Genomic DNA, 22147 nt, shown 5'->3' on the forward strand with positions numbered 1-22147 from the left:
AGTTTTATCAGTCTGTCAATCCGTGAAGGTTAGGCGATAATTCTCTCGTCATTTTAACCATAAAATGATTGACTGAACTGACGTCAGAATATACTTAATAATAATACGATGCTACATATATCTACTGAAGAACCGACAACCACTGCCGCTGGAGTAAACGAGTTCTTGATTGGAGATCGCGTCGTCGCGTCGTCGCGTTGACGATCTGCTAAAGGCTGCTGGTAGAAGCTGGATGCGTCTAGCCGAGGACAGGCCGCAATACTGTTCATTGGGGGAGGCCTATGTCCAGATGTGGATTGCTACATATGCAGATGAGGAGAACGATGGCCTTTGAAAAAAAAACAACAATAATCCACAGCTTTGTATTTTTACCTCACAAATAATAAATACGTTTTCCAAAATCGCTTTAGCAGAAGTCCCCACCAATAATATCCGTATGCATTTCTTCATAAATTTCTAATGCAATCGATAGCAAAATGACCAGCTTGCACGGCGGAATAGCATCGATATTGATTTATAAGAAACACTGCTTACGCGACCACAGACATTCCCCGCCCACCCTCGTAGCATCAAACCATTCTCCGTATGGACTCAGTTGCAGATATCTCGTGTGGTAAACAAGGATATTCAATCATCAACCATCAACCATCGCGAGTGCTGCCTTCTGGCCGAAGACGCCGTAACGACATGTATCTTAAAAATGATACAGGTATCAAGGTGCGGCCAAACCGCTGCTTAAAAAACGGTGACGGTACGGAAACGCAGTGACGCATCGTATGCGCACCGTTTTTTGCATTCTTTCCACACCGCTGCTTAAAATACGCTAACGGTGCGGAATCGCAGTGACGTGCCGTAAACGTCACTACTTTTGTTCGGTAAAGACCCGAAGTTTACGACACGTCACTGCGATTCCGTATTTTAAGCAGCGGTGTGGAGAGCATGCGATAAAAACGGTGCGCATGCGGTGCGTCACTGCGATTCCGGACCGTCACCGATTTTTAAGCAGCGGTTTGGTCGCATCTTAATGGTGATTACCCACCGGCGAGGCGAAACGAGACGAGGCGAAACGAGACGAGGCGAGACGAGAATTGAAATATTTTGTATGCATTCTAAAAAGCCGTGGTGGCCTAGTGGTTTGACCTATCGCCTCTCAAACAGAGGGTCGTGGGTTCAAACCCCGGCTCGCACCTCTGAGTTTTTCCAAATTCATGTGCGGAATTACATTTGAAATTTACCACGAGCTTTGCGGTGAAGGAAAACATCGTGAGGAAACCTGCACAAACCTGCGAAGCAATTCAATGGTGCGTGTGAAGTTCCCAATCCGCACTGGGCCCGCGTGGGAACTATGGCCCAAGCCCTCTTGTTCTGAGAGGAGGCCTGTGCCCAGCAGTGGGACGTATATAGGCTGGAATGATGATGATGTATGCATTCTCGCGCGCCTGCCGCGAGCCGCCGCGGGCCGCCGCGGGCGCCGCCATACAAATTTCAATTCTCGTCTCGCCTCGCCGGTGGAAAATCACCATAAGACCGCATTTTTCGAATTCTCACGGAAATGAGAGGTAGCTATTATTCTCCCACTAGAACTAAGCCGCGGGATAAAGGAAGGAACTATATTTACTTAATCTTGTTAGGTATTCAAAACGTCGCTTGTGATAAATATATGTAGTTGCGTTGTGTGATGTCTTATGTTTTTCGATCCTGACAACAATACGGTATTTGACTATTTTGTATATGTTTTATAAATTAAAACTACACAATGCCTGTTATCGAATAAAGAAACAATTTTTAAGCTACCTTTACAAATAACAGTTATGAGGGTTTGAAATTCAAGATTAGACAGAGAAAGACATACTGGCATGTGATGTCACACGCCAGTACCGCCATACTTGCTGCATGGAGAAAAGCGTTTGAGAAAGAGACAGGTATATAGATTTTTCAAAAAAACACTATAAATCCAATTTTCAACCTATTCAAGTTTTCTATTCACTAAACAGTGTCTGTATAACTATATTTTCATAATAATATTAAGATATGGCAAATTCAGGAGTTGTCAAATACCGTATTAGCTTCTTCAGTTGACCACCTTCGCAAACTAATCGAAAAACTCTGATTTAAATAGGTCTGTATTTCAACATTTAAAACTAATTCTGATCCTTATAAAGTGATTGGGATATCTGTATTTCGCTTTTGCAGTAGAAAACTGTCCTGTTGTTCATCTTCTGCGGGGATCTCCGGAGCATGCACGTCGGCAGGCCGTTTACGCAGACGTGGCTTTGCGCAATCTGCACAGCTCTCTGAAAATAATATGACATCTAACTCTATTCTCTCTCTCTCTCTCTCTCTCTCTCTATACTTTGATAGCTATCTATCTTTCTCTGTCTCTGATGTTGGAATAAGTTACAAAAAGTGAACAATGTAGATTCAGAGCTCCAAAGAGCATCCAAAGGTCGCCAAACAGACTAGCCATGGCTACATAATAATATAATTAATTGAATCTTGCGTTACTTTGCGGAAGTCCATATCAACGAATTATAAACAACTAGCTTTTACCCGCGGCTTTGCGCGCGTGAAATTCGGTTATCGCGCGATGTTCCCTCGGGAACTGTGCATTTTTCCGGGATATAAAGTAGCCTATGTCACTCTCTGGCCCATAAACTGTCTCTTTGTTAAAAATCACGTCGATCCGTCGCTCCGTTGGACGTACACAAACATACAAACACGCACACTTTCGCATTTATTTACTTTGCTCACCTGCGACTTTACGATAGCTACGTATAGACGTAGCTATTACGTGTTCATGCTCCAACCTCCACACTATAAGAACACACAAATCAATTGCACAAACCCAACTACACCACCATTAGCACCACACTACGCTGCAAGCTCAATCAGAGTTCACCCTCAGAGCAACAACAACCATCACCATGCTACCAGAAGTTACTGACATCCAACCGCCGTTTCTTCATTACATAACATGGCTCCCTGTATTATAATGTGGTATTGTGGTATTTCTATGTTTTGTAACTTCATGTTCTCTGTACGATTGTTAACATGTTTTGTCTTCTTAACGTTTATTCCTTTATTTTTATCAAAAACTTGTATGCCATTATCTATCTATTTATCCACTTGCTATTAGATGCTTGTATGATTTGTGTGTTACTACAGTGAATATGCGGGTTAGCTGCACGAACACTCATTTGTTTTATTTCTAGCTATAACTATAACTGTTCATAGTTCATTTAAGTACAGTTCAATCAAATTATTTAAAGTTTCGCACCTTGGTAACCGGCAGTGTCCTAGCCGGCACTAGCCACAGCACAACCTCGCTGCACGGCGGTGTGGGGAGTGATCCCTGGTACGTCGCGTAGTCCTTAAACATGGGGATGAAGTTCACCAGCGGCTCGGGCTGCACCGACTCGTTGCTGGTCCCCATGTACAGTGCCTCCTCAATTATAGGCTCCAGAGCGGGCTGGCTGAAGTTGGCAAACTGTAATACAAAGCTGTCATCATGAAGGTGCGTGTCATCATTCATTAATCTCCAGTCTACATCTTTAGAATCTTTTTCTCAAAGATGTCCGTTAAAGTTGACATTATTATTTACATTATCGGAAAGTGAAGTGCATAGTTTATGGTCAGCAAAAAATAAATTAAAAAGATTGCTGGCTCGCTAGCTCGACAAGATGTGCAATTTCCATTATTGCCAAACATCAAACTATTTAATAAGTTGAAATGGCCATGGAAATGTTGGCACAAGTCGTATACAGACAACTCAGTATACAGAAAAAAATAAAATATGTGTCCAATACTTTTATGACAACCGACATCATCATCCCAGCCTATATACGTCCCACTGCAGGGCACAGGCCTTCCCTCAGAATGAGAGGGCTTGGGCAGTAGTTCCCACGCGGGCCCAGTGCGGATTGAGAACTTCACACACACCATTGAATTGCTTCGCAGACAACCGACATACTTACTAATTATAATCAGAATCTCAGAAACTACTCCAGCAATTTCGAAGAAATTTGGTACTCGTACCTATGTGATGGTTTTCGGGGATGACAATTGTCATCAGTCTAGCTTGGTCTTCTCTCTGGGAAAACGCTATTATCGAGTTTTAGTCCGAGCAAAGCTCGCCCAGACATATTATAATAATATTTTTATCCACGAAACTACCCAATTTAATAAGCCATCAGATAAACAAGTTATTATTACGTCCCCTTATCTTTCAAGCCGGGAGTTGTCTCAAAGCATTTTGGATCGATTAAGTGGGACTGTAGAAGATAAATCGCTAAATATAATCCAAGGTAATTTATTCTGAAGACAGATAGCAAAGATTGAAACTGGCGACGGTGGGACTCGAATATTACTTTTCATTTCATTATGCCTTATTAAATTTGGTAGTCCGGATAAATTAGACATTTCTCGAAACGCGGCGTCTTGACAGGGCTATTAAGGTAGTATCTCGATTGTGTTTTATTTTATAAAGCTAGTGATAATGTTTTTTTAACCCCCGACGCAAATAGAGGGGTGTTATAAGTTTGACCGCTATGTGTATGTCTGTGTGTCTGTCTGTCTGTGGCACCGTAGCTCTTAAACAGTTTTTTTTTATTTGAAAGCAAGGTTTCTAGCGATGGTTCTTAGAGATGTTCTATCAAAATCGGTTTCAGCCGTTTTTGAGACATTGAACTTTGAAGTGACAAAGTCGGGGGTTTTCCAACATTTTGTTGGTTAGGTTATTCAACGATTGCAGAATATTTAAACCCGAGCCAAAATGTTCTAATTGATTTGTGTAGAAACACTCATATGCTTGGTTTTTAAAGATTATTAAAATATTTGCGTAAAGAAAAAAATATCCGGAAAAGCACGAGCTAAATTCGTGTGGAAAAGGTTGCGTACTTTCATAGACGTTACGGTAACTTTCTATGTTAGTTTAGATACCAAAGACTTCTTATAACTTTTTCTGTAATCTATAGGTAAAGTCTATTCGTAGATGCAGATGCAGAGGATGTCTAACATTAACCTTTTCTTTTATGATGAACTCTCAATGAGTTCAAAACAAGTCAGTGTAACCACCACATGGTGGAGGTGGCAGTTGGATTTGTGCAATGTTACAGCATGGGGGCAGAGGAGCTGCATAAACACACATTTGTGCATAGAAGTAGCTATCGCAAGGTCACGGGTGAGCAAAGTAATTGTTTATAGTTCATCGATCAGTTTCTACGATCGATCGATGTTTACGGTGACCTTTAAGGACTCTACCCAGTACACCGTTTCATGCCGTGCCGTAATTGGAACGTGTGAGGAGCGGAATATCGAGCGCATTATGACACGTGATGGCGACGGTTGGTTAGGAAACGTGCTAGTGGGCGTATTCTCGTACGGTTCACTAATATGTTGCATAGAATCGAATCTCATAATATCGTTTCTCATAACTTGAGCAGAATCATCATATCACCTCACCGCAATTACTTTTCGCATATATTTTTTCTCATACTATAATTTCTCATAATTTTGTAAAGCAGAATATTAACATCACTTAATATCGTTGAGAGTAATATTTATATGTTCGAGTTGCTACGCCGAAAGACATATCTCATAATATTACTTTGCATAAGGATAATAAAAAGCAGAATAAAATTTTACTTAACATTCCTTGCAATTAAATTAACTGTAGTTCTATATTAACCTAACCTTTATTGGCAGCAGTAGATTCTCGCTCGGCTCGCGCGCTGTTGTAGTCGCAGTTCTAACCTAACCTAACCTACTATGTAGCTGCTGTTCTGTTCTGGCGCTTTGCCTGCTGCTGTTACAGCACGCTTACTTTGCTGGCCTTACTTTAACCTTAACCCATTCTTATTAGCTGTTAGTTCCTTTAACTTTGTCATTACGTCATGTTAAAGTCAGCGCTATTTAAAATTCCGTGAAAATACAATAGTCCAAACTAGTATTTTGCTATGCCATTATGCCATATAAAAGTCTGCGATACTAATGTTCTGCTATTTAATATTCTGCAGAAGTATATTCGGCGATTAGAGTGTTCTGCTATTTAATATTCTGAGAAATTACTATTATTCGAACTTATTATTATGCAAAAGTATCATTCGGCTAAAATAAAATTATGAGATACCTGTTATGCGAAGTGTATTTTGGAGAATCGATATTATGCGAGATAAAGGGAACCCGTCTCTTCGATACAAAGAATATATTTTTGCCAGACACGTTGCTATTACCATTACGGTCATGGTATAATACGGTGTAACAGGTATCGGTCTTTAGTGACCATAATCAACTTACATTATACAGACTGGCTATGCCCAGTATCGCCTGTTTGTCCGTAGTAGCAGCAATGGCGTCCACTATGTCCCTGTACTCCGAAGCCACGAAGTACGCTTGCGTCTCCAAGGGGTACCGCTTCTCTCCCACGATGTGCTCAGAAGGCCAGTGGAACACCATGTGTTCGAACGAGTACCTCCTGGTGGTGAGCACTCCGCCGAAGAGAGTCGGCCGCCGATTCGGTGGCCACTCTCCGGATAGGCTTACTGCAAGAATACAGAATTTGTGTTCCTTATATTCAATGAAAAGTAATTGTTTTGTGAGCATTTTCACTAACAGTGTACCATTTTTTAATTTTAACAAAAATATGGCTTTTTCTTCACTCAGAACCAAGAGCACGATCAATTGCGAAAGTTTAAAAAGATGGCCTGAACAAAAATGACAGTTTTGTGACGTTTTATAGGGTTCCGGAGCCAAAATTAGCAATCCCCTAAAATACCTATCCAACGATAGACACTATAGGGTTTGATGAGAAAAAAATCAATCCCACATTACGGTATTTTATTTTGTTTTTTTTATTGTACTATTTTGTCGGCATAGTTTACATACCTATATATCCGAGCAAAATTACAGCTTTCTGGCATTGATAGTCCCTGAGCAAAGCCGCGGACAGACAGACACTATATAACTATAAGGGTTCCGTTTTTGCCATTTTGGCTCCGGAACCCAAAAAACGTGAAAACGCTGAATATTTACGCAGTTGAAAAGCGAACTATCGAGAAGTGATCGACCAAATCTTACATTAATATATATATTGCCTGCCCGACACGCGCTTGCCCGGTTTTTGCTTCAAACTGAGTTATTTCATATTTCCCGGAGGGCCTGATACCGTTCTAGCTTTAATAAAACAACACAATTTCGGTCCCCAACGTAGGAAAGTTTTAGCCAAACCGAAATTCCATAAAATCGAGACCAGTTCCGACGGTGTGTTTTAAAACATCCGTTACTTTGAAGTTCTGCGTAAGTATATATCTTATATTATAGAGCAAAATTTTATATTAAACTGTCACTTTTTGACGATGAAACGTTTTTAACGTCTGTTGTGTTTCGGCGTGGAGAGTAGTCGGTGCAATTACTGGCACTTGAGGTATCACATCTTAGGCCTCTAGGTTGGCAACGCATCTGCAATACCCCTGGTGTTGCTAATGTTTATGGGCGGTGGTGATCTCTTACCATCAGGAGACCCACATGCTCGTTTGCCATCCATTCGAATAAAAAAAAAATAATATGAAGGCATAATAAAGTAAATAAAAACAATCCAATCATCTGTCTTATTACACTTAATAGGTATAGTGTTTTAAATCAGCTCAGCTTTTAGGACAAGCTCTAGTTACGTAAGTGACATTTGAATATTGTTGGGAGATGAAGGGTTCTTGTATATTTTTACTTACTTTACTATCTCAAGAGCGGAGGCCTTTGCCCATCAGTGGGGCTCAGTTATAGGCTAAATATAATAATAATCTATTTCGAGGATCTTGGCAAAATGATTAACGACTCACTCCTATGGCTGTCAACGTTCAACATCATCCTTTTCGGAGTGACGTGGAAGTTGCAGAATGTCATGGCGTCCGTCTTGAGAGGCGCCAGGTTGCTTACTGGGAGCTTCATCGGGGACTGGTGGCAACCCCCACATTTGGGGAACTTTTCCTTCCATTTCGCCTGACCTGAGGAGCAGAGAATACGGTATTTGACTATTTTGTATATCCATATCCATACTTCCATACTATCCATACTTCCATACTATCCATACTTCCATACTTCCATACTAATATTATAAATGCGAAAGTAACTCTGTCAAAGTCAAAGTCAAAGTCAAAGTCAAAATATCTTTATTCAATTTAGGCTATAACAAGCACTTATGAATGTCAAAAAAAAATCTACCACCGGTTCGGAAAAACCTCTGCTGAGAAAAATCCGGCAAGAAACTCAACGAGGTATATATATAATTTTTTTTTTCTAAACAGATTTACAATATTATTAAATGATATTTAAACATCACAAGTATTTAACACAACTTTATTTTTAACACAGTAGGTTCGCTATTTGAAGGGATCGCTAATGCGGATCGGAATTATTTCCAAATATCCCTGTCCATGATATAATCATTAACTTTATAATACGCCTTTGATATTAATGTCTTCTTGACAATAGATCTGAATTTTGTATCCGTTTCATTTATAATATTTTTTGGAATTTTATTATAAAAACGTATGCAATTTCCCAGAAAAGACTTTTTGGTTTTAGCCAGTCTGTAAGATGGAACTTTAAGCTTCCCTGTGTTTCTAGTAGCTTTTGGCTTATCGACGTTAGTGGGAAAATCACATATGTTCTTCCTAACATACATGATTATTTCAAAAACATAAAGCGACGGCAGGGTTAGGATATCTGTTTCCTTAAAAAAAGATCTTAAAGATTCACGCGTCTTCAAATTATAAATTGCTCTAATTGCTCTCTTTTGTAAGAGTCTGTCTGTCTGTCTCTCTGTCTGTCTGTCTGTCTGTCTGTCTGTCTGTTATGCTTTCACGCCTAAACCGCTGAACCGATTTTGATGAAATTTGGTACAGAGATAGAATAGACCTTGGGAAAGAACATAGGCTATCTTTTATCGCGAAAAAGAGGCTTTAAGGGGTTGAAATAGGGGATGAAAGTTTATAAGGTGGAAGTTCGTCGCTGTCGAAGATATAACCATGAAACTTGGCATTTAGGCACTTAATACGAAATAAAGTGCAAAATAGGTATCCTAAATAAATTAAATAGTTCCCAAAGTTACCTACTATTCCACGCGGACGAAGTCGCGGGCAAAAGCTAGTGTTTTATAAATAAAAACTACACAATGCCTGTTATCGAATAGAGAAAGGACTTTTAAACTACGTCAACAAAATAACAAAGTTATAAAGCTTTGAAATTCAAGATTAGACAGAGAAAGACGTACTAGCGTGTGACGTCACATGCAAGTAGCCATACTTACTACTGCATAGAGAAAAGCGTTTGAGAAAGAGACAGGTATTTCGGGCACACTAGCGGCGGAGGAGAGTTTCGAATGCGAAACCGAGAGATAAACATCGAAGAGAATCAAAGCGACTAGTAAGTGAGTTTTCGAGTGCGAAATTACTGTGAACTGTTTTTATGTGTTTTGTAAAGTTAAGTAACAGTGTGAAAATAAATCCTAATCTTATTCATCGGTGTTAAAAGTGCTTTTCAATCACGAACCCACCCCACGAACGTAACAATAGATTTTTCAAAAAATCACTATAAATCCAATTTTCAACCGATTTAAGTTTTCTCTTCGCTAAACACTGTCTGTACTCGTATATCTATATATTCATAATAATATTAAGACATGACAAATTCAGGAGTTGTCAAATATCGTATTATTCATAAAAACTATCCTATTAGTGAAAAATACCAACCACCTAAACTGGTTATACATGTAAGAGAGCTTCGTTTCTTGAAGGACCAAAAATTTGTTCAAAATTGACGTGAACAGTCAACAATTTGATTCTTGAACAGATTTTGAAATGTTTGATGATTTTTAGAAGAACAGTTACAAAGACATTTTACAGTTAGAAAGACATTTTTACAGGGAAAAATCCTAAAAACTTAACCTGCTAAGCGTAGAAACATGAAATTTTTCACGGTCATACAACAAGAAGACAAAAGGTAAAGTAGCTTTTGAGAATTCTTATGCGAATTGAGTAAAAAAATATTCGTAAACAAAACGGCGGTTAAAGTCTAGATAGAAATAAAAAAACTTACACCGATAATCCCAGGTGCTGTCGGCTGTAACAAAAAAAAAACAAGAATTATTCCCCGCGCACCGAAATAAACTGAACGAACACAAGTCGAGGTTAATAAAAAGCAACGAGTCTCTAAGCCAGCTCCGTTAGGTCCGACCGAAAAGTATCTACGACAAGAGACGGCCCAAAACTGTGAATTTGTGGGGCCGTGAGCAAAACATAACTAAAGAAAAGAAATGCTTTTTTTTATTCCACACAACACGTTCATAGGGTGACAAATGTAGAGGCCTTATTAGACGTTTATGTGTATATATGTATCAGGAGGTCTTGCTCTTTTTAATGGTAGAATGTGCACTCTAACAAGCAATAACTAATCGCACCATTCATGTTATTAATATTTTCACTAATTATCTGAATTGCTTAGGTTAAACATAAGCCATTGGCAAGTCAATCATCATGGAATAATAATACACCAAATTGTCGGTATCGCCTGTCAACATTGTCATTAAACTGAAGTAAAATCATATCCCTATATAAGACAACTAGGGTGTCTGAGCTTTTCATCATCATCAGCATCTTGTTTACTGCCCCTAAACTTCATAATAAACAGAGCTCCAGTGCCTGTCAGTTAAGAGCACAGACAGGTTCAGCTATGTGGTAGCACGATGACAGGTTGACCAGACCAGTGTTGTGTCCAGACACTTTCTCTTTCTATCCACCCGTTTTCATTACTTGTAACGTCAACTCCGTAAGTGCTTTGTGGTTCCAACCTCGTTAGTTGGACGAACCCACCCTAAGTAGCTGTACTTAGACTAAAATGATGATTAAATTGGGTTATTGTGTACTGATCCCTTTTCACACCCAGCTGTGCCCGGACTGACGAAAACATTCCCGACGATAAATAATCCCGGGAACTAACGTTGTTACTCCTAAATCGAATAAAGAAGTTGTGGATAAACATGCAGAAATGATGCTACTTTCAAACTGGAGGTTTCAGGAGTTTGAAACAAAAGAAATAATATTCAATACTCAATACTCAATATTTTATTGCTTTTCCACAATATACATAATATGGTTACAGATGTTACAAAGAGATTATGAGATTATTATTATATTGTTAAGGTTACGATAAGAAAAATTACTCTTCATTGAGTACAAATGGAAAAAAACCGGCCAAGAGCGTGTCGGACACGCCCAAGATAGGGTTCCGCAGCCATTACGAAAAAAATCAAGTAATATTATGTGCGTTATAACACAATTAAAACACTTACTACAGTCTTCAAATTTATTACCACAAAAAGAGCCTTGACGGCACTTACGTCCTTTTGTTGAAAAGCGCAGTTTTTCGGCAATAACTCAAAAACGGTATATCCGATCATGTTGAAACCAATTTTCGCTGAAAGTATTACCTTTAGTAATTTTTTGCATATTTTTTGGACAAACGGTTTACAAGATAGAGGGGGGGGGGGACACAATTTTTGCTACTTTGGGAGCGATTATTTCCGGAAATCTTCACTTATTAAAAAAAGTTTTAGAGAAACCTTACTATCTTTTTAAAAGAGCTGTCGAACTATGTGCCACAAGTTGATGCGAGTTAAACATTTTTTTTTTTCAATTTCTTTTATGTTTATGGAGTGCCACCCCTATAAATATTTATTTTTGTAATTTAACAACAAAACTAAAAAGCGGCTTTGACAAGACATCTGCACTCCAAATTTAATTGATATACATACATCTTGTAGTTTTCGAGTAAAATGCCTGTGTCATACGGACGGACGGACAGACAGACAGTCAGACGGTCTTGACGAAACTATAAGGTTTCCGTTTTTGCCATTTTGGCTCCGGAACCCTAAAAAGACACTCGAAATTATACGTTCAAGCAAATAAATGCCAAATAGAAATAGTAAACAACAACAAGGAAAACTGTCCATTTAGAATGTCGTTAAAAATAGTATTGTCTATTTACGACTCAGGAAATAAACAATTTATATAGAAATTGGGTTACGCTTTGATTAAATAAATTTTGGACCGTATTAAATTCGGTCTGAATTCAAAATAGTCAATTCATGTGGCCGATTTTCCTTTTGTAGGTACTTATTAACAGTTATGTTAATCGACAAGAAACAGTGTAGATACAAGGTAACTTTTTATCCGACTTCCCGAAGGAATTATGGTCATATTATTCGAGCATTTATATATGCAGTATGTCTATATCTTTGGTCCTCTCTGTAGCTGAAATGACTGGACGGTTTTTAACACATAAGGGATTATTTGATTCGAGAAAGTGTGGAGGAAATGCATAACCTGGAGGAGGGAGGTGTTTACGATTTTTAACTTTGCTTCTATTGATACATCTGTACATATATTTTGCTAAACTTCCCGTGCATAGTTCTCTAGTATTATTAAAGTCAAAGTTAAAATATCTGTACAATCAAGGAAAAACATTATGTTTGTTGCATACATCGGGGTTTTCGGTGCGGGAATGTTTGACATTAGCCAAAGAGTAAAACAGAATGCACTGTGGTAGGTTTCTGCCTATCGAATATTTAATTGAAAAAAAAAATACATGAAAACATAATATTTATATAAATGAATAAGATCAGTCATTAAGATATGAACCTGTTCTTAAGTACCTACTCGCGCCTATTACAATTACCGACGTAGAAAGATCGTTTAGTTCGTTGAAATGGATATTTACAGAAAGACGCAGTAGCTTGACTGTTCCAAATATAGAAATAATATTAATATGTATTTTGTTATGAAAATTGCGTCAACCACTATTACTGCATGTCATTTATAATGTTATTTTTATTATTATCTTATATGGCTTGGTAGTAAAGCTAAAGCACCCCCTAAATGAGTTAAGATAAAATTGTATCATAATTTGTATACAATTCGCAGAGAGGTAGTTATTAATTAGGCATAATAAGTTTTTTTTTTTTTCAGACTAACCTCTCTGTTTATCTCTACTCTTCCTGAAATCATTTCCGCACCGAAAACCCCGCTGTATGTGTTGTTCTTTTTCTTGCTATCTATTGTTAAAATTTTTAATTTTTTTTTTTGTATTTTCATTTTTTTAAGCGAAACATCATGCAGAAAAACTTACGCTTTGATGGAGGAATCGACAATTCCGGATTAAAGCATATGTGCTTTGATTTTTCTTGTTTCGGTTCTGTTTTCGGGCATGGTTTGGGGGTTGGTTTTGGGCATGGTTTCGGGCATTTTTTCGGTTCTGGTTTTGGCTCTGGTGCTGGCTCTGGTTTTGGTTCTGCAGTTAGCTCTGGTATTGGTTCTGCATTTAATTCTATTTGTGGTTCTGCGTTTAATTCTAGTTGTGGTTCTGCATTTAATTCTGGTTGTGATTCTGCATTTAATTCTGGTTTTGGATCTGTCCTTTTTAGTCTCGACGAAATCTGAAACAATTGTTAATAATTAACGACACGATGATTTTTAATCGATGATCACGAAATATTTTTTTCTAATTCAGTAATTGGGATGTCCCAATTTTTGATAATATATAATAAATCGAAAACCATTTGGAGAAATAGGCTTTGTGAAGCGTTTTCAGAAATCAGATTCCAAAAATGTGATAAACTGAATTAAATAAACAAAATTTAAGTAATGACCCTCATTTGACCCCTGCAGTGTCCCGTCACAAAGGCAGTTATAAAGCCGGTCTACACTCTTAAGCAAATTGACAGTTTGAAATGTTGCTGTCCTGCCTATAATAGCAAAGAGTGAAAAATATATAGAACTTTAATCACATGATGCGCACCTGGCCTTAAACAGTTGTCATTTATCGTAAAGTCCGAAATGTATACGAGTATTTTTAATGTATTATTACAAATTAAATTATTAAATTACTACGTTACAAGTAAATACAAAAGAATTTTAATATAGAGTTTTAATAAAAAAAAAAAAAACTATTTAACTTGCTATCACACCATTAAATAAACATAGGAATAATCGAAGCTAAAAGAAGAAAATTAAATAAAACTATTTGTCATGGTTCATTTAGGACCCTAAGCCGTGCTTGAATTATTGTCAAATTGTATAATGCCACAGATTATGTTATTACGACCTGAATTTTTCTAGACAATGGAACGTGGCTGTCTCACTGTGACGTCATCCAGCGTATTTCGTAAAAAAAATATAAAAAATTAAATACTCATCCAAATTCAAAATCAATGAAAATGGTATCTTAAAATATCCTATTCTTTTCAAAAATAAAATAAAAACTGTAGGTTATTTCTTTTGGTGCAACCCAATTGGTGGTGATCACGAATAAGTTGCTATTACATGGAACCAAGCATTTTTTGTAATATTTTTATGTTCAAAATAAACTTTTAATTAAAATTCATTGTCACCCTACTAATGGTTTAGTCTGTTTCTCTGTTTGTTACTCCATCGCGTCAAAACCGCTGAACCGATTTATATGAAATTCGGTACACAAATAGTTTGAGACCCGGGGAAGGACATAGGATAGTTTTTATCCTGGGAAATCGTATAGATCCTACGGGATAGCGATAAATGAATTTTACACGGACGGAGTCGCAAGTAACATGCTAGTTTTGTATAAATAAAAGAAGCTCTTTGACAAGTAAATTTTTAAGTTTTAAAAATTTATGAGTAATTACAATAAGTTGTCCTTGCCAAATGCAATAACAAAGTCTTGGATATTATTTCGGCTATAACCACTGAACTGAATTTGAAGTTTAAGATGCTCTTCGATTCAGAATTTAACATTCTTTACTATTGAAGGGACTGACATTTCCAACGGACGTACGGTTTTGTGCTACAAACAATAAACTGAAAAAGAGCAAAAAATTGCGGTTATAATTGTTCCCAAAAGTTACGCACACCTGGAATTCGGTCAACTCGCATTAAGGACCGAAATAGTGTAATAAAACGAGTTCCAGCTTGCTGGAATTCTTTGAAAAATTCTAATTCTATTGTCCTATCTAAATTATATTCGCATTTTACAACGCAATATTGAGTTTTTTTTTAAAGAGCTCAACTATCTTTCCGCTAATCCACGCTAGGTGCTAGTACATTGTAATTGGCAACGCGTCTCCAATACCCCTGGTGTTGCAGATGTTTATGGGCGGTGGTGATCTCTTACCATCAGGAGACCCATTTGCTCGTTTGCCATCCAGTCAAATAAAAAAAAAAAAAAAAAAACAATATCTATAATCATTAATATTTCTAAAAGTGTGAATGTATATCAACTGGGACATACGGCATCTTCTTGTTTTTGTATTCCACAAAAATTACATAAAAAACAATGGCTGTAATCCTTCCAAGATTCTTAATTCTTTTGATCTAAATATACCCGTATGACATAAACAACTTGACTATCAAATTAAATATAATGACCCGGATAACTCACGTCTTAAATCGAGTCCGGATCATTATATTTAATATGAGTGAGTCTCACGGTAGTTTCATGTTCAAATTTGACTATCGTTCAAAAGAATTGCAGGCAAGGGGATCGTTTTCCGTATCCTTTATTACATAAAATAAATAAAAAGACTTCAACCGCCCTTTGACAATTTCATTCAAGGATATGACTATGATCCTTCTGCTTTTTGATGATAATAATTCACGTTTTGTATAAAACAATGATTATTGTTGGATAATTTAAAACAAAAAGAAGATTGTCTATTCATCTAAACAGCAAGCAACAGTCATCTATACAGCTTTACCTGGCTCTAGAATTAGCTTTCACGCTGTGTGACGGGCGCAGGCTGAAAATCACCGCTACAAGTTCTTTTTAACTCACAGCTTAGGCTGCGTTTGAACCAGATATGTGCGATAGGAACACTTCATTTACCTCGCCTTGCTCCGCTCAGCTGTTTCCACCAGAACAGTGTTGTGCGAGGATAAACGTTTCTATATTGGTTCATGAAAACATAGCTTGCAACACATCCTCGGCACATCTCTGGTGGAAATGCACCCTTAAAGTTTGTAGGTAGTTGTAGTAGTCAAAAATACACGCTGCATAGATACACTATGTTTCTTCGCAGTTATAATTAATCTAATGATAATGAAGCTAGGTACATTGTTAAAATCCTCTACCACTGTTTTATGTACTAGTTATAGCTTATTCTATTGTGGTATTCGTTAAAAGTCATCGTCATTACATTGTAATTTAATATTAATTTGAAATAGTGTAAATTTTAAAAATATAATTCCAGTTTCAATAATAGTGTTATTAGTTGATTAAAAAGTGCAACATTACTTAACGATGTGGCCAGTGAAACGTATTCAAAGGATTAACACCATTTACATACATGTAATAATATGCATTAATGAAAAATGACACCAAATAATTCAATAATTCATTTAATCATTAAAAGCCTTGGTGGCCTAGTGGTTTGAAAAAGCCGTGGTGGCCTAGTGGTTTGAAAAGCCGTGGTGGCCTAGTGGTTTGAAAAGCCGTGGTGGCCTAGTGGTTTGAAAAAGCCGTGCTGGCCTAGTGGTTTGAAAAGCCGTGGTGGCCTAGTGGTTTGATCTATCGCCTCTCAAACAGAGGGTCGTGGGTTCAAACCCCGGCTCGCACCTCTGAGTTTTTCGAAATTCATGTGCGGAATTACATTTGAAATTTACCACGAGCTTTGCGGTGAAGGAAAACATCGTGAGGAAACCTGCACAAACCTGCGAAGCAATTCAATGGTGCGTGTGAAGTTCCCAATCCGCACTGGGCCCGCGTGGGAACTATGGCCCAAGCCCTCTTGTTCTGAGAGGAGGCCTGTGCCCAGCAGTGGGACGTATATAGGCTGGGATGATGATGATGAAATAATCTCATTTACATCGCAGCTTTGTCTCATAATCCTCTCACACGGCGGAACAATCCAACGCCCGGCAAAACAGGTACAAGCAAAGCTACAATTATTTCATTTCATAATGGATTCGGCATAACACGGACATTTTAAATATGTCAGGCACGAAAAGTTGCCAGCAGAGAAAACAAATTGAATTCCATCGGCAATCCGTTTTATGAATAATATTTTGATCCCAATTCGGCGGTTTATAAGCGACAGATATTACTTGTTTTGAGCTAATTTAAATTCTGTTCGGATTTCAAACGCAATTATATCGGGAGCGGTGTCATAGAGTACGCATAGAAATAGACAGATTTTTAAATATAACGACGTAAATAATCTATTCAAACCTCTCATTCAGAAAAGTAACTTTTTCTTACTGACGAGAGGGATCAAAGTGCAACTTTTCTGTTTAAAGTTTTTCTAAGTGTTTTTTGCAAATGCAATTTTGAAGCTGATAATTGTAAAACCACGCCATTTTCTATGCTGGTAGCTCTATAATTATATTTAGAACTGTTTTTTTTTTTAAGTTTCTTAATGCTCGGTGCGAACAGTTGTATGAGCCACTCGAGAGCAAAATAATTTCCATCTAGGGCGTTAACACTTGAATCCCTCAATACGCTCAGGATTCCACTTTCAATACAAAATGTCAAGTTGCGGTTACGGCAATTGTATGGAAATAGCTCTTAGTTATAACTATAAATTTAAATCCTGTTGACTAAGAATTTTGATTTTCACTGCTTTAAGGTGTAAATTCAATGAATGATGCTTTTCCACCGCATTTTGTCGGATAACTTAGTATTTCATGCTTATCCAATAAGCTTTAGTTAACTTCAGTAAGCTGGTTAAGAAAACTAGATAAATACGAACTTTTTTGACAAAATTCAATAGGAAATCATTATTATATGTCTTATATTTTTGATATTATTGAAGGATTTAATCCCGGCTTGATCCACGCGTTCCTAAGAAAAATAGCCTTAAGAGACGGAGACAGACAGAAAAAAAAACATTGTGTATACGTAATTATACAATACAATACAATGACTCTTTATTAAACACCAACACATATTAGGCAGTATAGAAAACATGCGTCCTCATATTATAGAGATTTTCTAAGATATGCAATAGGCACCCTAATCGCTTCAGAGCAATCCCTTCCCGGCAACCTATCGTAACTATTTGACTATTTTTTATGTTTAATAACTTAAAACTTTACAATGCCTGTTATCGAACAGAGAAACAATGTTTAAGCCACCTTTACAAATAACAAAGTTAAAAAGGTTTGAAACTCAAGATTAGACAGAGAAAGACATACTTGCATGTGACGTCACACGCAAGTAGCGCCATACTTGCTGCATAGAGAAGAGAAAAGCGTTTGAGAAAGTTTGAGAAAGATTGTTTAAAAAAACATTATAAATCCAATTTCAACCGATTTAAGTTTTCTCTTCAATGTCAAAGTCAATGTCAAAGTCAACATATTTTTATTCAATTTAGGCTATAACAAGCACTTATGAATGTCAAAAAATCTACCACCGGTTCGGAAAAGCCTCTGTTGAGAAGAATCCGGCAAGAAACTCAACATCGTCTTATAATCTCATCTACACTTTTGTCATTTGTCTGTGTTCATACTCGTACAGACAAAATGTAACGAATAAGTACAATCAAAGTTCCTCATCAAAAAAATCACAAATACGAGTATTAACAGCGTTCGTGGAAATAAGACTTTTGTTAATCTGAGCCCAGTTCTCGAATAGACAAAAAGCGAGTCCAAACAAAGTTTCTCATTAACAAATCACAAATATCAATTGCATTCGTGGAAATAAAGCTTTAATACTCACATATTTTCGTGTCAGAGTCGACCTGATCGGTAGCCGCGTGGGGAAGTGAAGCACCCATATTGTTTTGGCCTGTAATTAAAACCCACCATTCAATTTATTGAACACGGACGGGTTGACAGCACAATGCTTTTGTTATTCTGGCGTGTAACTTTATGCACTCTGTTTTAACGTTGAATTTGTATGCTCCTTGCAGTGGCTAGGTGGACAAGGGCCCCGGTGCATAGAAAAAGAATCGGGCCCTCTTTCCATGTAGCTTGAACTTATGTTGGCCTTAAAAAATAAACGATAACAAACAGCACATGCTTATCGAGGACGCTTGGCGCATGTGTTGAAAGTCTTAAATCAGGAGACGTTCGTTTAAAAAATATAAAAAAATGGTTGTGCTCACAAGTTTTTTTCTCTTTTTCTTTTATGCTTCTCTCTTTTCAAAGCTAGCAACCTGTCACTATTGTACCGTTTTTGTCAAACTTAAAACCTAAAATTTCCAAAAGTGGCTCCGAAGCCGTAACGTTTCGTGTGCTCTGCCTACAATATTTCGGAATACAGGCGTGATGTTTGTGTGTGTGTATGTATACTAAACCTAGGCAAAATTTCAGCGCATACTAACTTTTCCTCTAAAACTAATTGTAATAAACAATTTAATTTTTTTTTTCACGAATATTCAAAGGTAAAATACAGTAGTTCATCAGTGGCGTGACGAAATAAAACGAATAAAGAGGATTTTATAGGTATTCCAACTGAAGCAGAAAACGAGAAAGCTAAAATAATAAAACTAGGGACTGTAGATTTGGCAAACTGATGTAAATCTGCTAACAATACAATAATGTAGCAGTGACATCCTGCTCATCCTGTCCAGGATCGTCTCTATAGAAGGGAACTCTTCAAAAGTGGACGGCACACACAAAAACTTTACATAATTGTTAAATTTCAATGACAATGCGTTTATATGATAAACGCAACCTGATGCTGCAGCCAGGGTCAACTGCTGATGACGGAACTCCTCAAGGGCTGATAGCACAGATTCGAAATTTTTTACGTATGTTCAACGAACTGACACAATTACTTTGCACACCCGCGACCTTTATGATATGACTTTTATGCATGAAATGTGTGTTCATACAGTTCCTCCGCCTCCACACTGTATGAACACACACAAATCCATCTATCACCACCACCACATTACAATGTCGCTTCGGGCTCCAGTGGCATCTCACAAAGGCAACAGGGAACTCGTGTTGTTTCCTTCATCCGCGAATCCAACACACGCTCTCTTTCCCCAAACATCAGGCATGCATCAGGATGTATCATACCATGATCGTAATAGGAACGTTTCAGGCAAAATATATTCTTTGTATTGTAAAGTATGAGGTTATGCCCATTGGCACCACCAGCAATTACCATGGTTCTTAACAAAGCTATGAACGCTCTTAACGAGCGTCAATAACAAAGATATGAAACCCCGTTGACATGCATGCAGTTCATGTCGCATTACATTCCGCGCCTGGTACATTCCTAATACGGTCATAGTATGAAACGGCGTAGTGAGAGGCTTAAGGAGCATTTTCACTCAAAAAAAAACCTAACGCTGTGAGCGCCACTCACACGGCCGTACTTGATCCGGTCGCGCGCTTCGTTGTCAAGCTGTCGCTGTATGTCGTCGGCGTCGTCCCGCAGCGTGTTGACGCGCTGGCTGGTCTGGTCTTGGCTGCATGAGCCTGTGGACAAACAATCATAATATATAGCCGTCATTCCATCAAGCGTTATTACCTCATTCAAACAACGTCTGGCCTAGCTTATAGGATCTTTATTGTCTTACGCACTCGGCAACACGATGTTTTTTACCACGCCTTTCTCTCACGCTATTTGGGATGAGGGCAGAAAGATATTTTTAACACGATCGCGAGTGCTAGGTTGTCAGACAATACAAAGTAGAAAATTAGCAATTGGTTTAAGTAGCAAGTGGTCTAAAAAGCAACTGGTCCTAACCTGCTCTTTGTCAAAAACTTGAAAAAACATAGGTCAGGTTAGAGTTGCGTGAAGGCGCGAAGCGCCTCAGCCACTCGGAATAGGAGCTCCGCCGGAGCTCCGTCGACTTTAAGTCAAAGAATTCTAGACCATTTGCTACTTAGACCAGTTCCTATTTCGACCACTTTATACTTAGACCAATTGCTAATTTGCTACTTTGACCAAGCTGCTTTTTACACGAAACGATACTAACCCGCATTTACTACCTCTTTCTACAGCCATACCGTATGAGAGAAAGAAATAGATGAAAGCGATTGTGACCCCAGATGCGTTAGACAATGCGGCTTTTGGTCTTAACAACCTTAATAATTCCGACCCTTACATGTCCAAGATCAGTATCATGGTTCCACTTAGCTCCGGTCGTACACCCTTATTTATTTAAAGCTAAAAAGGTCGAAGTGCGGTAAGGGCCGTAAACGAGGATGAGTCCTTTATTCTCCCAATAATTTACCAATTTCAAGCTTATCCCTAAGTCTTCAGCGAATTTCATTGTGTTAGAAATCAATAGTGCGGAAATAAATCAGTATTTCGTGCTTAGTGTAAGATCAGATAAGAGAAACATACCTATTCATATTTTTTTCTTAGAACCTAAGATTGCTATAAGCGGAAACGTTTCGTATGCTCTGCCTACCCCATTACAGGAATACAGGCGTGATGAAGTGTGATATTCAGTCACTGTGTATCTCACTGTGTAATCCTTCAAGTCGGTTTAAAAATAGTCAAATTTATATCTTTTCAAAAACAATAAAAACCGGGCAAGCGTAAGTTGGTAATAAGGGGACAAAGAGCATCTGTCCGCGGCTGCACATTAAAAAATTAATTGGGGTATTAGGTACCAAGAACTTAGTCAGTACGATGTTTAAGATACCCTGAATCCTTTTGATGTAGGAACTGTAAAAAATGGTAAAGCAAAAGCTTTTCTGGTTACATTAAATACCACCCAAAAAAGATTAAAACTCACTATACCGTACTTCGCGCAGGCGTCAGTCATTTCATCCTCACCACCTTGATGATTGGCAATCTAGCACCGTCCGCTTTAAGCGAAACTTTTTTCCACGCACTACTAATGTATGAACCATCTCCTAGGATAGGTGTTTTCGGAGCGGTAACAACTTAGAGATTTTTTAAAAAACGAGCCTATCAGTCTCAGTGTTGACAGGTGTCCATGGGCGGCAATGATTCCTTCCATCAGGTGACACGCATGCTCGTTTCCCCCCCACATAAAAACTCACCTAACTGTTGAAGTATAATCCAGGTTTAACGCTTTTTCTTTTAACTTTAGAATTCTGTCTCCTCGTCGTCTCGAAAAGTATATTTCTTTCACACGCATTATAAAAATACTTACTAAAGCTTTACTTTACGATCAAATTTGTCCAGCATTTTTTCAGCC

General features: G+C 37.9%; 1 protein-coding gene across 2 annotated transcripts in view; it reads right to left on the reverse strand.

Moving 5' to 3' along the window:
- Positions 1-2090: 2090 nt before the first annotated feature.
- The window catches only part of LOC141427096 (carbonic anhydrase 1-like), a 21361-nt gene continuing 1304 nt past the window's right edge, over positions 2091-22147 (reverse strand). The window contains exons 2-9 of one of the 2 annotated variants that reach the window (XM_074086328.1): positions 20335-20447; positions 18733-18801; positions 13177-13483; positions 10090-10113; positions 7833-7997; positions 6295-6539; positions 3278-3487; positions 2091-2294 (exon numbers count right to left, since the gene is read on the reverse strand). In XM_074086328.1, coding sequence (XP_073942429.1) covers positions 2142-2294; positions 3278-3487; positions 6295-6539; positions 7833-7997; positions 10090-10113; positions 13177-13483; positions 18733-18801; positions 20335-20447 — 1286 coding nt within the window. In that variant the 3' untranslated portion in view covers positions 2091-2141. The remainder of the gene's footprint in view (positions 2295-3277; positions 3488-6294; positions 6540-7832; positions 7998-10089; positions 10114-13176; positions 13484-18732; positions 18802-20334; positions 20448-22147) is intronic. The other variant, XM_074086329.1, reaches the window with a different exon arrangement.

The sequence above is a fragment of the Choristoneura fumiferana genome, chromosome 4 (genome assembly GCF_025370935.1).
Source record: "Choristoneura fumiferana chromosome 4, NRCan_CFum_1, whole genome shotgun sequence".
In the NCBI taxonomy this organism is placed as follows: Eukaryota; Metazoa; Arthropoda; class Insecta; order Lepidoptera; family Tortricidae; genus Choristoneura; species Choristoneura fumiferana.